The sequence below is a fragment of the Tachyglossus aculeatus genome, chromosome 4 (assembly GCF_015852505.1).
Source record: "Tachyglossus aculeatus isolate mTacAcu1 chromosome 4, mTacAcu1.pri, whole genome shotgun sequence".
In the NCBI taxonomy this organism is placed as follows: Eukaryota; Metazoa; Chordata; class Mammalia; order Monotremata; family Tachyglossidae; genus Tachyglossus; species Tachyglossus aculeatus.
The window spans coordinates 93,399,783-93,416,421 of NC_052069.1; the positions used below are offsets into that span (position 1 = coordinate 93,399,783).

The window sequence follows — 16,639 nt, forward strand, 5'->3', positions numbered from 1 at the left end:
AAGGCACTGACAGGTCTAATCCAGGTCTTACTCTCTGCCTCTGAAACTTGCAACAGAAAATACTTAATTTGGAATATAAACCAGATGCTTCACCTCCATTAACCATGACCCTCTTTTATGAATCACAGCAGACAAACTTGCACTCTCAGTGACTTTCAGCTAATAGGCAGGTAACTAAAATCACACATTCCCTCTGCTGCTCCAGTTTTGAATGTCTATTTAAAGTGAGGCTTTAATGTCAGGTGGAATTTATAGCAGGTTTTTTTTAAAGAGGATCATTTTTTCATTGTTATTCTAGACTGCCATAAACCAGTTCAAATCCAGTAAGTAAAATTAATCAAGAGCTAATTAAGTTTTAAATGAAAATTGGGGAAAATATTTCCCTATGGGCACTGAACTCCATTCTTTTTAGCTACCTAATATCTTCCAGGACCCAAGACAATGTTAGAAATATTACTCACTGGGCACAAATGAGGCCTGAACTAGATTAAGAAAAGAAATAAGGGACCTTTAGATATATAGATATCTCTCCCTGCATTACCTGCTCCTCTCCATCTCCAAAGGAAACCCTCTCAGCTATAGAGTCCTTCCTTCTCTCACCTCCCAACCAGAGCAAATATTTCCAATTTGCCCCTTATTTGTTCCCATTTCTTTAAACCAACTGCAACTCTGTACACCAAAGAACTCTAAGTATCAGTACTATAAAGGCCAACGTGATCTTTTTTCCCCCAAACAGTGTTATGTAACTCCTTTGCTCTAAATGTATTTTTCACATTTTATATACATGTCCACAATGCAAACCTGAACAGGCTCACAATTTTAGAAACTGATGAGAGTCATATCTGTGCCTTAGGAACCAGAATACTCATGTTCCAAAGTAATTGAATTTAGCTTCATCTTACCGCAATAAACCATGTCTTTAATACCTATAATAAGTAGATTCTCTCTTTCAGCTGAAATTGTTTGATGCAAACAATGACGGAAAGCTGGAATTAACAGAACTAGCCAGGTGAGTCAGGAACTGCAAAGCCCAAGATAAGTGGGCTTGACTCCCTTCGTCCCAAGGGAAAAGGGAGCTGTGTAGAAGTGCTCAAATTTGTGGAAGTTTTAGAAGGGGAGGAGGCCGTCACTCTATAGGGTGTACAGACAAGAGCACTTGAATGAAAATGTGTCCTTAACAGTTTACAGCCTGTTCGGGCAAGGAGAGCGGTGCAGCCAAGGGGAGCAATGCAGCAGGGCATCCCTCAACGATGGTAGAAACAGCTCAGTAGAACAGGGCTTAGCGGGGCCTAAGCCCCTGACAGTCCAGGGATAAGGAAGAAGCATAGCGGTGAGCATCTGGGATTAATAATTATAATAATCGTGGTGTCTGTTCCAGTGTGGCTCAGTGGAAAGAGCACAGGCTTTGGAGTCAGAAGTCATGGGTTCAAATCCCAGCTCTGCCAATTGTCAGCTGTGTGACTTTGGGCAAGTCACTTCACTTCTCTGTGCCTCAGTTCTCTCACCTGTAAAATGGGGATGAAGACTGTGAGCCACCCGTGGGACATCCTGATCACCGTGTAACCTCCCCAGTGCTTAGAACAGTGCTTTGCACATAGTAAGCACTTAACAAATGCCATCATCATCATTATTATTAGTATGTGCCAGGCACTGTACTAAGCACTGAGGCAGTTACAAGCAAATTGGGTTGGACACAGTCCATGTCCCACACGGGGCCCACAGTCTTAGTCTCCATCTTGTCGATGAAGTAACTGAGGCACAGAGAAGTGAAGTAATTGGCCCAAGGTCACCCAGCAGACAAGTGGCAGAGCCGGAATTAGAACCCAGGTCCTTCTAACTCCCAGGCATGTGCTCTATCCTTTAGGTCATGTTAGCATGAGTGGCCTCCATGAGGCTGGCTGTGAGACTCACCTGAGCCTGCCAATGTCTTGGGCCATTCTGGGCCAGGCAGCTGTACTTCTCCACAGATCCACAAAACCACAGACCCAAGGTTGGCGTGGGCCAATTCCAGCCTTCGAGGGCAGGATTGGAGAAGGACGCTGCTAAAATGGGCTCCTTCACTGCGGCATTAGCAGCTGTGCTTCCCCCCACAACCAACCACCAATCACACAATCAGAAGAAATAGAGTGGTGGCTACAATCAGGCCCTGTGTTGTCATGACTAGATGTTATAACCAGATAAATGGAATTTTTTCCCCACAGGTTACTCCCAGTACAAGAGAACTTCCTTCTTAAGTTTCAGGTAGGCAATTTGACTTGTGAGAAACAATACTGACCTTGAGGACCCTGATCTTTCTCTATGGAGAAGGGCAGGGTGATTATCCCTCTGAGAGGGCAGGGGGCAGGTATCACTCCAACCTAGTGAGTGACACTTCTGCTCAACCAGTCTCAGGGGGCCTGACCTCACTAACCCTTCAAAACAAGGCAGATGAGCTGGAATGCTTGCCGAGTGCCTACGATTTCCCAAATGTCTTGCAGGCCACCAGTATTTTCATGTGCCCGATGCACTCTAACATTTGGCCTTTTTCTGATTTTTAGGGAGTCAAAATGTGTGGAAAAGAGTTCAACAAAGCCTTTGAGCTGTATGATCAGGTAAATCTATGCTATCTATAAAAATAATTGTGGTATTTGTTGAGCACTTACTGTGAGCCAGGCACTGTATTAAGTGCTGGGGTAGATACAACCTAATTGGATACAAGCTAACAGTGCCTGTCCCACATAAGGCTCACAGTCTTAATCCCCATTTTACAGATGAGGGAACTGAGGCCTAGAAAAGTGAAGCGTCTTCTCCGAGGTCACACAGAAGACAAGTGGCAGAGCCGGGATTAGAACCCAGGTCCTTCTAACGCCCCCAGTCCCGTGCTCTATCCACTAGGCCAAGCTGCTTCTCTGTCATCAGAGAAGCAGTTGAAAACATCCAAACTCCAGAAAGTCCCAGAACTCCAGGATTGTGAGCGACAACATTGAAAGGACTTTGCTTCCCACATTAAGGGGTTAAGATAGGGGAGACCAGGGAAATGCCCTCTTCCTATGGTTACTTATTTGTTCGTGTTTTATGAAAAATGTTTCAAAACAGATGAGGAAAAGAATTCTCTATCTGATATGTCTTTTAGGGTGGGACCAGGGTCTTGCGTGTTCTCTGCATGAAGATAGCCCTTAATACAAAACTGATGATGCAAATGGTCACTCATTACAAAAATACACAGTTGAATGGGTCAATTAGCTAAATTGAGAGTTTGGGATTATCTGGGGACTTAATGATCTTCGCTCTCCTCATCCCTTTGTAACATAGATGACCCTATTATCTTTTTTCCAGGATGGTAACGGATACATAGATGAAAATGAACTTGATGCTTTGCTGAAAGATCTGTGTGAGAAGAACAAACAGGTAACTTTTTTCCTCTTAATGATGGGTTAACATCTGGTTTAAGAAGATTTCTCAACTTCACCTAAAGGGGTGGATCATTCACCTAACTGGTAAGCAATGGAAAACTATCTCTGTCTACTCAAATCATGCAAGGTGGCTCAGAGAACTTGATCCCTTGTGAAGTGACCAGGCAATCAGTCAGTCAGTCGTGTTTACTGAGCCCTTAGCGTGTGCAGAACACTGCACTAAGCACTTGGGAGAGTACAGTAGAATAAACAGATGCACTCCCTGCCCACAAGGAGCTTCAGTCTACAGCCAATTAGAAGGCCTGTCTCCCCTCTCCTAGACTGCGAGCTCGTTGTGGGCAGGAATTGTCTCTGTTGCTGAATTGTACTGCCATTCATTCATTCATTCGTATTTATTGAGTGCTTACTGTGTGCAGAGCACTGTACTAAGCGCTTGGGAAGTACAAGTTGGCAACATATAGAGACATATAGTGTTTCCAAGCACTTAGTACAGTGCTCTGCACACAGTAAGCACTCAATAAATTCGATCAAATGAATGAATGAATGGTGGATTTGGGGTTTTTTTAAAGATATTTGTTAAGTGTCTTCTATACACTTACCACAGAATCTTTAGTGCATGTTAACAATCTGGTCAAGCAAAGGAGCAATTTATTATTTAGAATTAATTGTTCTAAACTAGTGTTTTCAAACTAAGCCTGAGGGGTGGGATCACAGAGGTAATAATCATAGTTCTGTGGTCAAAATGGAAAGGAAACCTGATCAGGTAAAGGTTGGGGTGATAATGTGGCTAGTTAATATAAGTCCTCCCAGTACGACCACCGCTGTCCTTTTCTCTCCCTAGCCAGGATTCCCTCTGCTGTCTTTCCACTCACCACCTCATCCCACATTATCATTTCATGACCTGCCTGCTGTGGCTTGTTTTATTATCTTTTTTTTCTTTCATATCCTGGATTATCCACAGAAAAGAGATTTTTATTGCTCCCCTCTCTGATCCCTCTTTTTTCCCCTGGTGGAGCGAAGTGGGGAGAGTGGGAATGTGGAAGAGAGTGGGGAGGGGGAATGTCAAACATTGTTCTAAGCATTGGGGTAGTTGACCAGGTTGGACATAGTCCCTGTTCTACACAGGGCTCACAGTATTGAATCCCCAGTTTGCAGTTGAAGAAATTGAGGTACAGAGAAGTAATAACTTGCCCCAGGTCACACAGTAGTCAGGTGAGAAATATCCATGGTCTAGTAGATAGAGCATGAGCCTGAGAGTCGGAAGGACCTGGGTTCTAATCTTGGCTCTGCCACTTGTCTACTGGGTGACCTTGGGCAAGTCGCTTAACTTCTCTGTGCCTCAGTTACCTCATCTGTAAACTGGGAATTAAAATTGTGAGCCCCACGTGGGACAGGGCCTGTGTCCAACCTGATTATCTTGTATCTACCCCAGTGCTTAGTACAGTGCCTGACACATAGTTAGTGCTTAAGCAGCATGGCTTAGTGGAAAGAGCCTGGGCTTCGGAGTCAGGGGTCGTGGGTTCTAATCCTGGCTCCACCACTTGTCAGCTGTGTGACTTTGGGCAAGTCACTTAGCTTCTCTGGGCCTCAGTTACCTTATCTGTAAAATAAGGATTAAGACTGTGAGCTCCACGTGGGACAACCTGATTACCTCATATCCGCTCATCACATAGAACAGTGCTTGGCACATAGTAAGTGCTTAACAAATGCCATAAATAGCATTTACAACAACAAGTGGAAGAGCCAAGATTAGAACTCAGGTCCTCTCACTACCAGGCCCATGTTCTTCCCACAGAACTAATGTCAGAAGATCCTGGCAGCCAGCCTTCTAGGGCAGGGAGAAGGAGGAGCATTGTCCTGGGTTCCAAAAACTTTCATTCAATCATATTTATTAAGCGCATACTGTGTGCAAAGGACTGTGCACTTAAGCACTGCACTTTCTGTGTTCTGTGTTTGCTGCATCTCTTTCCCAGCAGACTAGCCTCTGTGACTCCAGGGGACTGGAGTACTATTTATCCCCCTCTCTGGCTAGACCAAGTGGATCTTCCGGACTCTGGTTGCCAACTTGTGCTTCCCAAGCGCTTAGTATAGTGCTCTGCACACAGTAAGTGCTCAATAAATACAATATGACTGATTGATTGATTGGTTCCTCTCACAGCACGATCAACTTGTTGGTGCTTCCAGCTCAGTATTTTGGTTAGGATCCCATCATTTGAGAATTCAAAGCCCATCTCCCTTGGAAAGCACAAGGGTTAAAAATATACATTTTCTTCTCACTCTTTGCCCTTCACAAAACATGCTTTCATGTGGAAGTTGGGGGTTGTGATGCAGTATCTATTTCCTCCATAGGACTTGGACATAAACAACATCTCAACATACAAGAAAAGCATCATGGCTTTGTCTGATGGAGGAAAGCTGTACCGGACAGAACTTGCTCTCATCCTCTGTGCTGGGGACAACTAGAAAGGCACGATTCTGTCCACTTACGGATGATACATTGTATCCACACAATAACTGTGCACTATAAGGGAGTAGGCTGTACTTTCTTTTATATCTGTAAATTTCTGCAGATAGATAATTATCCAGGATGTGTGGCACATTCTTTTCAGTCTGTTTCTATACTGTTTGTAATGTACAGTTTTTGTAACTATAAGACCGATCGATAAAAGAAGAATGTCTGTTTGGGCCAGTCTGTATAGTCAACAAAACAAAACATACCTACTCTTGCTTTCATAAACACAGCTAGACAAGATTTCAAGCATACAACCTGCTAGGACCGTTCTGGGAAAATCATAGCCTCTGACATTTGACCTGGATTCACCATAGGACAGAAATATTACAAAAAACATCTTCTACATCCCCCTATTTCAGGACGGAATCACAGAACTGTACTGCAAAACATTTCTATCCTGCCCCAGTTAGAAAGAAGAATGCATTAGTTGACCTAAAGTACTTATCAAGCTATCAGTGAACATCTCATTAGTACTTCTATCTGCTTGTGACTGTATGCACCTGATAGTTTTGCTAGAGAGGAAGGCTTATTAAAAAAACCCCATAATTTACATCCTGGTAGAAGGTATGCCAGATGTACATTATTTGGGAATCTTCCCCAAAAGAAATTTTTGAGCTGACTGATTGATCTGATTACTGGTTAACCTGAGTTGGAGACAAATTTCTGTAATTTGATTGGATGGCAAAGTAAGTAAGGCGGGCCCTGAGGTGACCATGCATTTTGTCTGATTCTCACCACACCTGTCTGAGAATATGATCTTAATCCATTTTCTAAACTATTTTCACATGTTGCAGATAATTATTCTAGTAAACTGCTGTTTTTACATCATATTCTGTGTATCCTATGATTAAATTTAATATACTAAGAAAACCGGTGTCTAGCTTGCATACTTCTACAGTTTTCTTTATCTTACATAGATGGGAACAGTAAACAATTTATTCACATAAAAATCTCCCATATATTTCCAAGTATATTTTCTAGCCACATCTATGACAGCTTTATAACATAATTGAATTTTAAACTCACGGTCTGAAGACATTAAAATGCTAATTAATCATTATGCCATTTTAGGCCTTGGATTTATATTGTATATGAGAAATCAATATTAAAGATAGAGTCATGAATCTTTCTAAATGTATGATGCATCTGAAATGACAACTTTATGGGGAAAGGGGTTCTGACAACATTTTGAATTAGCAAGATGCAATGACTAAAATATTCTTTTCCCTCACAACCAATTTACAACATCCCTCATTATGGGCAGGGAATGTGTCTGCTAATTCTCTTGTATTATACAGCACTCTACTCATACTACAGTGCTGTGCACATAGTACAGTGCTCAATACATAAATACCATTGATTAATGATATCCCATGCTACATCTGGGCAATCCAGTGCTAGTTCAAAATGGACTCTAATATGAGATGCCTTTTGGTTCTTTAATAATGAGGCAGGTGCCAGCAGAGAGAGGATGAAAGAGCTGTTTCATGAAAAGATGAAAGGTACATCCACAAGAAGAATGTTGAGTCTTGGGAACATTTTGAATATCCTACAGCTGATGACTTTTCTTTCACTTTGATCTAAATGCTGCCAAATATGGCAAGATCCCTAAGAGAAGGAATTGTTAAACGTTCCATTAAAAGATATAGTGGGTAGAATTTACCAGTTGGTTTAAGTGAATAGTAGATAAGGTTTTTTTAAGTATTTTAATTTGAAGTTCTGAATTTAGTCTGATGTTAACCAGTGCTTAGTACAATGCTCTGCACACAGTAAGCATTCAATAAATGATTGCATGAATGAATGAATTAAAAACCTAATGTAGTGGGGATTCTTCACCTTGCACTTTTGTTGCTGGAAAAAAAGTAACGTGATGAATCTTGTACAGACAATTCAGGCTGAAAAGTAATTTGTTTAAACAAGATGGAACCGAAGAGATTTCATTCTAAAGAGACTTGAATGGATCTAAACCTGTCCCTCAACATTACACATTAAAAAATTAAACACTGCCTCTGACACTGCAACGACTATAGAAATTTCAGCCATCTATACAGGTAACACTCTTTAAACTTGCTATATTTAGCATTACACACTGCAATCACTGAGAGCATAGTAGGGGACAGTCTTTGGATGTGTACAGTGCAATCATGACTGTGGGTATTTTTCAGGCAAAAATACACAACCATGAGTGAATTCACCATGAATGGTCTTCTTTGAGCATGAAGCACAGTTATTGATATATTCCTACAAGCACACATATATGTGCATATGTTTTCTCGTGCCCTGAATATTTATAAATTATATATGACACATAGGTGCATATGTGATTTATACATCATGGCTCAGTGGAAAGAGCACAGGCTTGGGAGTCAGAGGTCATGGGTTCTAATCCCAGCTCCGCCACTTGTCAGTTGTGTGACTTTGGGCAAGTCACTTAGCTTCTCTATGCCTCAGTTACCTCATCTGTAAAATGGGGATTAAGACTGTGAGCCCCACTGGGACAACCTGATCACCTTGTAAACCCCCCCGCCCCCAGCACTTAGAACAGAGCTTTGCACATAGTAAGCGCTTAACAAATACCATCATTATTGTCATTATTATTATTATTATTATTATTATTAAATGTATTCAGATTCCACATAGAAGAACCCTTGTGGACAGGGAATACACCCACCAACAGTGCTGTACTGTTCTCTCCCAAGCACTTACTACAGTGTTCTGCACTCAGTCAGTGCTCAAGAAATACCATTGATTGATAATGCTTTTGGTTTTCCTAGTTCAGGAGGTTTCTGGGATATTTCTGCCTTGTAGGTGAGGGAGTTTACATGATCCTTCTCACTCAAAAGTCTTGAAATGTAAAAAGAAGGCTTCTGCCTATCTCACTGGATATGGGGAGGAAAAAGTTTGGGACAGTGGTGTCAGGAAATAGAACCTAGTGGTGATTACCAAATTCCACAATGACAGGGACCTTGAAGTTCTGTAGTTATCCCATGAATTACAGGAGTGTAGATGGGCCTACATGAATATTTCAGATGAAAGCTGTTTGTTTGTTTTTCTGAGTTATACGGGAAACTGCAGCATGTACCTTAGATATTTTTTTTTTTCTGATACTGTACCCTATTTTATGGACACAAAGCTATTCTTCCACATTACGGGAAGGAAACAGAATAAATCTGTCAAAATATAACAGAGGAATTTAATACACTTTCAACATTTTTCAATAACATTTTATTAATATAGTAAATGAAGTATTAAAGAGAAGTTATTTTAAAATAACAACCTCTACACCCATCAAAAAAAGAAAGCAGGGCCAGTGCGGCCTATGAACCTTTTGTTTGCCTGATCAATGCTTCTAAATTGTCCCACTGCTCCTTGGTCACCTGGCACAAAAAGAAAAAAAAAATAATTTTCAATATAGACCACACATTCATTCAATTGTACGTATTGAGCATTTACTGTGTGCAGAGCATGGTACTAAGCGCATTTATACAATTTGAAATCAAAGTATTTGGTTATTATATATGTAACATATCATTACCTTCCTCAGGTTATTAAATTCCCCTGCCATGGAAACGAATTCTCCACCATCAATTCTAATGACCTAGGATGATAATGTAAATATATTGAAAGAGGCTGATTTTTATAAGTCTCTGAGATACTGGTAATGCTTGTAATTTCCGGCTTCCTGATTCAATACATTCTGGCAACAGTACTTCTTTATTTTAGGTCTGTTTGGAAAACACCCTCAAAAAAACACAAAAAATGCACAAACCCAGGTTACTTTGAAGGCACTCAGTATTAACACACAGGGTTTACGGGCTACACGATCAATTTTAGAAAATGGTCGTTTTCCTGGTTTTACCTTTACCAAAACATACTTTTTCCAGTCCAATCTTCTGACTGCTAATATATCACCTCTATCTTAGAAATGACAAAAAAAAACCCACCAAGAAATAAGAACTCACTGCTCCATTAATCCAAGAAGCATAGTCGCTGCAGAGGAAGGCAACAAGATTTGCAATTTCACCCACGGTCCCCAGACGACCACAAGGCACCCTCTTGAGTATGTCCTTCTCAAACAACCCAGTTGGATCAAGACGGCTGAATGCTCCCTAAGGAATTAAAAGGAACACTGACTTGAGTGACATGAAAAATAGCATAAACTCCATATTTGGGCAAATCAGGATTTTTATTCTTTGACCCCTTTCCATTTCTCCAAGTGGCCTGGAATAAACTGGACTGGTGTAGGAACACCCCTAGTAATCCATCTAGGGATTCGTTGTGATAATAGTAATAATGATAATAATGGCATTTTGTTAAGCACTTACTATGTGCAAAGCACTATTCTAAGCACTGGGGAGGTTACAAGGTGATCAGGTTGTCCCATGGGGGGCTCACAGTCTTAATCCGCATTTTACAGATGAGGTAACTGAGGTCCAGAGAAGTGAAGTGACTTGCCCAAAGTCACACAGCTGACAATTGGCGGAGCCGGGACTGCCCACTCCGTTGTACTCTCCCAAGAGCTTAATACAGTGCTCTGTGCTCAGTAAGCGTTCTATAAATACCATTGATGATGATGAAAAACAGGGGCAAAATCTCTTTAACTGCTTGAGGGGCCCCTGTAGCCAAGCTAAACAATGAAGGAGCTTGAAGGATCCCTCATCTGGCTAAACTCTTGACCAGAAAGAGAGTGGGAATGGGAGAGGGGAAATGAAATCCTCAGAAGGATGAGAAAAGCAACTCTAATCTAGCAGTTGTGTGGGAGATTTCCAAAAGGATTTTTTAGAATTCTGAGAGAAAGCAGCCGCAAAAGGGAACAAAATCTTATTGGGCACGAGAACAACCGTTCTCCAAGTTTGGCTCTTGCCACCCACCTTAAAGACCTCTATTTTTTTCCCTCTTCGCCACCCACCCCAAATCTCTGCCGTTCGTCAAATGGTCGTTGAGAATTTTGCACTGCCGATCTTCTTCTCCTCGGTGCTCAGCCTTCAGATCCTAGAGGCTGGGTGAGCTTAGGAGCTGGGGGAAGCTGGCTCCTCTAATCACACACTAGGTGGATACAAATCCTTGGGATTAGGATGCCATCCACCTGAGTGAGCTGCAAAAACCTGGAGAGGAAACTGTGCAAGGAATGTCAAGAATGTATACCCTTTGACAAGTGGCCACCATCCTGGGGGACTGGCAAATCACCAGTTTGACTCCCATCTAAATGAAGGGGTCCAGCATGACTCTGAGATCTATAAATGAGTACCCACTTCTATAGCTGCTAAATACAAAAAACATTATAATGCAGTTTAAAGTCCTACTAAGACGGTGAGCCCCATGTGGAACTCACAGGACTCAAGAAGGAGCTTGGCAGTGCTCTGCACACAGTAAGCGCTCAATAAATACGATTGATTGATTGGAAAGAACAGAGGCCTGGGATTCAGAGGACCTGGGTTCTTATACCTCTTGTGTGACCTTGGGTAAGTCACTTATCTTCTCCATGCCCTCATCTGCCAACTGAGGATTAGACACCTGCTCTCCCTGTTTTTCCTTAGAGAAGCACCATGGCATAGTGGATAGAGCACAGGCCTGAGAGACAGAAGGTCATCATCATCATCATCATCAATCGTATTTATTGAGCGCTTACTGTGTGCAGAGCACTGGACTAAGCACTTGGGAAGTACAAATTGGCAACATATAGAGACAGTCCCTACCCAACAGTGGGCTCACAGTCTAAAAGGGGGAGACAAAACCAAACATACTAACAAAATAAAATAAACAGAATAGATATGTACAAGCAGAATAAATAAATAAATAAATAAATAAGTAGAGTAATAAATATGTACAAACATATATACATATATACAGGTGCTGTGGGGAAGGGAAGGAGGTAAGATGCGGGGGATGGAGAGGGGGACGAGGGGGAGAGGAAGGAAGGGGCTCAGTCTGCGAAGGCCTCCTGGAGGAGGTGAGCTCTCAGTAGGGCCTTGAAGGGAGGAAGAGAGCTAGCTTGGCAGATGGGCAGAGGGAGGGCATTCCAGGCCATGGGTTCTAATCCCAGCTCCGCCACTTATCTGCTACGTGACCTTGGGCAAGTCACTTCACTTGTCTGTGCCTCAAGTTACCTCATCTGTAAAATGGGGATTTGAGACTGTGAGCCCCAAGTGGGACAGGGATTGTGTCCAACCTGATTTGCTTATATCCACCTCAGCACTTAGTTCAGTGCCTGGCACACAGTAAGCACTTAACTAATACCATTATTATCATATTATTATTATTAGTCCCCCTGCTGTTTAGACTGTGGGCCCCATGTGGGACCTTATCATCTCATATCTACTCCAGAGCTTAGTACAGTGTTCAGCACATAGTAAGTGCTTAACAAAAACCACAGTTATTATTATAAATAGTCATCATCATCATTATTATTATTCGGTGGGTCATGAACTGAATCCAACCTGATTATCTTGTAACTATCCCAGGGTTCAGTTCAGTGCTTAGTGCACAGTAAGTGCTTAAAATCATTAACAAATGAAAAAGCACTTAGAAAAACTTCATCTGTTGGGGGAAAGAAACCTAGGACATCACACTTCACGAAATTCTACAAAGAGGTCAATAAGCATGCGGTAGAAGGGAACCAATGGCTATACAATATTTATGTTTTCAAGAGGCCTTTGGTAATGTCAAAGAAATCATGGTATTTACTAAGAATATTCACATCTCCTCCAAGAAGCCTTCCCAGACTAAGCCCTTTTTATCCTATCCACCCCATGTTGACTATGAATTTAGCTGTTCCCCTTAAGCACCTTGACACTCACCCCAGCTCCACAATACCTATGTAAATATTATTATACTCTTTTTTCCCATACCTAATCTATTTTAGTGTCTGTCTCCTTCTATAGACTGTAAACTCCTTGTGGGCAGGGATGGTGTCTACCAATCTGTTGTACCTGTTGTATTGTACTACCCCAAGTGCTTAGTACAGGGCTCTGCAACCCCATAAGCGCTCAATAAATATCACTGATTGGATTGTTTGCTTAGCTGAGCAATTCATAGGATTTGTTGAGCAGAGTCCTATGCACATGGGAGAGAAAAGCACAGTTGGTAGACACAATTTGGAGTTTAAAATCTAGTGGGGAAGACAGACATTAAAAGAAATTATAGGTAAGGGAAACAACCACATATAAGGATAGGCATATAGATGCTGAAGGGGCAGGGGATGGGTGATTAAGCAAAGTAACGGAGAGCTTGCTACTGGCCTAGCCTGATGATCAAGACAGCCCTGCTGGATTTTCATGGGCTGCTGAACTGGGTGGAGGTATTCACAAGATATCAAACTGTCAAGATCACTATGCTGATCACTTAAGTGTGTACACACACACACACACACACACACACACACACACTATAGAACTGAAGCAAAAATTACCTTACAACTTCTATTCTAATGATACGATAATAAAACCCACCTTTGTTTTTATCGGTCCTGGTTGAATCACATTGAATCGCATGCCATATCTACTCCATTCTGCTGCAAGTGACCTATGTTATTGAACCAAAGGCACACGTTTAGGGTTAAAGGGCGTGATTTTTAATGCTAATCAGCATATCAAACAATTGGAAGTGAGAAACTTTGATTTTTGTGTTTCATCTTTTTTGGGTGTCCCATAAAATTTATCCACTCATTTTCCCAAATAGATCTATATGTTTAATGCATTGTCTTCATAAATACATTTATTTGAGAGAGATTTATATTAGAGATAAAAGATCTGAAGTTCAAAACATGGTGAAAATCCAATGTGATTGTCAGATAGAATTTGGGGGAAAAGAAAATTAAGCCTGCTTTCCAAATTATTTAGGGCAATTCTACCCGATACAACACTGGCCAGCTAATACAGCTGATATTCTGCTCCTCTAGCCTCTGTATCCTATTCACTTTCCTTTCTATTTTGGGTATTGTGAATTTCGTTCTTGTCTTTTATGCTGTTTTATTTAGTATTTTGTTTCACTGTTCCTGACATATCTGTCTCCAGTTCCCTCCCCCTCTGAAAGTCATAGGTTATGAGCTCCTTGAGGGACACGATCTTTGTCTAATTCCCACCTGGGTATATTTCCCCATGCTTAGTACAGTGCTCTGCACACAGTAAATACTTAATACACTTGTCAGCTGTGTGACTTTGGGCAAGTCACTTAACTTCTCTGGGCCTCAGTTCCCTCATCTGTAAAATGGGGATGAAGACTGTGAGCCCCACTTGGGACAACCTCATCACCTTGTAACCTCCCCAGCGCTTAGAACAGTGCTTTGCACATAGTAAGCACTTAATACATGCTATCATCATTATTATTATAATACACACTATTACTACTACAGTCACTACCCATTGTTCACTTATTGCAGCCAAAACCCCATTATTTAGGGGGAGGGTTCATGTCCAATCTGATTACAGCAATCTCAGGATGCTCAGTGTGAGAATCCAGCTAGCCAGTTCTTCCATCCCTGACACATCCCTATTCTCCTAGTTCCTATTTCCTCTGAATCTGTGAGTATGGGGGAGTGTGTGGGTCTGTGTTTTTGTGCGTTGGTGAGGGTAGTTGAGTGGGTGAATGAGGGTCTGTGGGAATCTGTCTTGGCCATGCCATTCACACCACATTACTCAGGGTTTATGTTCATACCAATTTACCCTTCATGCTCTTGAACCTCTACTATTTTAAAGTCTGCATTTCCTTTTCTTATTTACCTCACTAGACTAGGTCTGTTGGCTCATGAATCACTTGAAATAGCCCCTCAGGTCCTAGATCGTAGAAATTCAATGCTGTGGCACAATGACTGTACAGTTCTTCAGAACTCCACTACACTGCAGAAGCTCCAGAGCTCTGACCCCTGCCCCATCCCCAGTGGATCCTCCTCAAGTGGCTTAGGGGCTAGAAGTGGGCGACACTATTCTTGCCCTGCCCCAGAGTGCAATGAGGAAGAGGAAAGTGGTAATGGTAACGAGGGCAGGTAACAAGAGGTGGAGCTGCCATTTTGATCCCACCCTTGGTTCCTTCCCTTCTACAAAGGATAGGGTGGGGCTATCTATAGCTGCTCACCCTTCCCAAGAAGCTACACAGGTGAAGACATTCTTCACCTCTTCAGTGCCAACTCCATGGGAGTAATGGCCCCCTTCACCCCTGTGGAGCCGGTGTCTACGGCTTCAATTGTTCCGAGGGTCTTTGGCTCTTGGTTCTCTTTTCCCAGTGCTGTGTTTAGAATGAAGCTGAGAGCACTGCAGAGTTGAGAGAGTGAGCAGTGTTTATTCTGCAGTCTCCGACACGTGCATACTCACTAGGCCTGTAACTTCTTATCCACAGGGGCTTCTCTTGCCCTCAGTCACGTTATTAAAAATGTCAGGAAGTTTCAGAGAAGAAGACTGTACAGCATCAATGGTACACATGGTTTACTAGAGTGTAAGTTTCTAGAAGGCCAAGATCATGCCTACCAACTCTACTTGCTGTCCCACATAGAATACCAAAAAATATCACTGACTGACTGATGGAGGTTAAAGAGTCAAAATTTCTCTTTTTTTTTTTTTTAGCAAACTCCTTCCTCTCCTAATTGCCAAGACCAAAATGCTGTCAGTGATTTCACTATCTTTCCACCCTGGCAGGGATTTCTGGAGAAGAAATTTGGCCTGTGGATTGAGGGAGAACTTGTCAGTCGGTCACCTGTATTTACTGTGTGATTACTGTACGCAGAATACTGTACTTAGTGCTTGGAAGAGTACAATACAAAAATAAACAGACACATTCCCTGCCCACAACAAAACTGCAGTCTAGAGGGGGAGAATTTGAGTTAAACACCCCGTCCAGAGATATCCAATCCTTTGAACCAGCCTCTGGCCTGGAACGCTCTCCCTTCTCAAATCTGACAGACAATTATTCTCCCCACCTTCAAAGCCTTACTGAAGGCACATCTCCTCCAAGAAAACTTCCAGACTAGGCCCCTCCTTTCCCCTTCTCCCCCTCCCTTCTGCATCACCCTGACTTGCTCCCTTGGTTCTTCCCCCCTCCCAGCCCCAAAGCACTTAAATACATATCTGTAATTTATTTGTATTGATGTCTGTCTCTGACTAGGCTGTAAGCTCGTTGTGGGCAGGGAAAGAGACTGTTTATCATTGTACTGTACAAGTGCTTAGTACAGTGTTCTGCACAGAGTAAGCACTCAATAAATATGACTGACTGAATGAATGAATGAATAAAGGATCAAGACCTCAACTACTCACTTGCTCAGTGCTTCCACACCTGCTTTGGCAGCAGCACTTGGCACTACAAATCCTGATCCAGTCTCCGTATAGACAGTAGTAATAGCCAGGAACGCTGCTCCTGCAATTGGTAAGACTAAGAGGGTTAATACTAAAGCAGTTTCTCAGTGAAGCAGTTTACCAGGTGAAGCAGCATGGCCTAGAGGCCAGGGAGTTAGAGGACCTGAGTTCTAATTCCGACTCCACCACTTGCCTGCTGTGTGACCTTCACTTCACTTCTCTGTGCCTCGGTTTCCTCATCTGTAAAGCGGGGATTAAGACTGTGAGCTCCACGTGGGACAGAGACTGTGTCCAATCTGATTGGCTTGTATCTACCCCTGTGCTTTGTACAGTGCCATGCATATGGTAAGCATTTAATAAATACCACAGTTATTATTATAATTATTACTTCAAGCATCATTACCATTAATTCAATGAACTACGTTAATACAATGAGCCATCTATACTAACATATG

At 42.1% G+C, this 16,639-nt stretch overlaps 2 protein-coding genes across 3 annotated transcripts in view; one reads left to right on the forward strand and one right to left on the reverse strand.

Annotated features, from left to right (window-relative positions):
* CALB1 (calbindin 1) overlaps window positions 1-6,774 on the forward strand; it is a 32,183-nt gene extending 25,409 nt beyond the window's left edge. Inside the window, exons 7-11 of the mRNA XM_038745884.1 lie at window positions 954-1,009; window positions 2,202-2,241; window positions 2,538-2,591; window positions 3,316-3,387; window positions 5,742-6,774. Coding sequence (XP_038601812.1) covers window positions 954-1,009; window positions 2,202-2,241; window positions 2,538-2,591; window positions 3,316-3,387; window positions 5,742-5,855 — 336 coding nt within the window. The 3' untranslated portion in view covers window positions 5,856-6,774. The remainder of the gene's footprint in view (window positions 1-953; window positions 1,010-2,201; window positions 2,242-2,537; window positions 2,592-3,315; window positions 3,388-5,741) is intronic.
* A 2,336-nt stretch (window positions 6,775-9,110) lies between these two features.
* Window positions 9,111-16,639, reverse strand: part of DECR1 (2,4-dienoyl-CoA reductase 1) — a 32,697-nt gene continuing 25,168 nt past the window's right edge. The window contains exons 6-10 of one of the 2 annotated variants that reach the window (XM_038745775.1): window positions 16,146-16,245; window positions 13,353-13,425; window positions 9,867-10,013; window positions 9,440-9,502; window positions 9,111-9,281 (exon numbers count right to left, since the gene is read on the reverse strand). In XM_038745775.1, the coding sequence (XP_038601703.1) occupies window positions 9,222-9,281; window positions 9,440-9,502; window positions 9,867-10,013; window positions 13,353-13,425; window positions 16,146-16,245 (443 nt within the window). In that variant the 3' untranslated portion in view covers window positions 9,111-9,221. The other variant, XM_038745776.1, reaches the window with a different exon arrangement.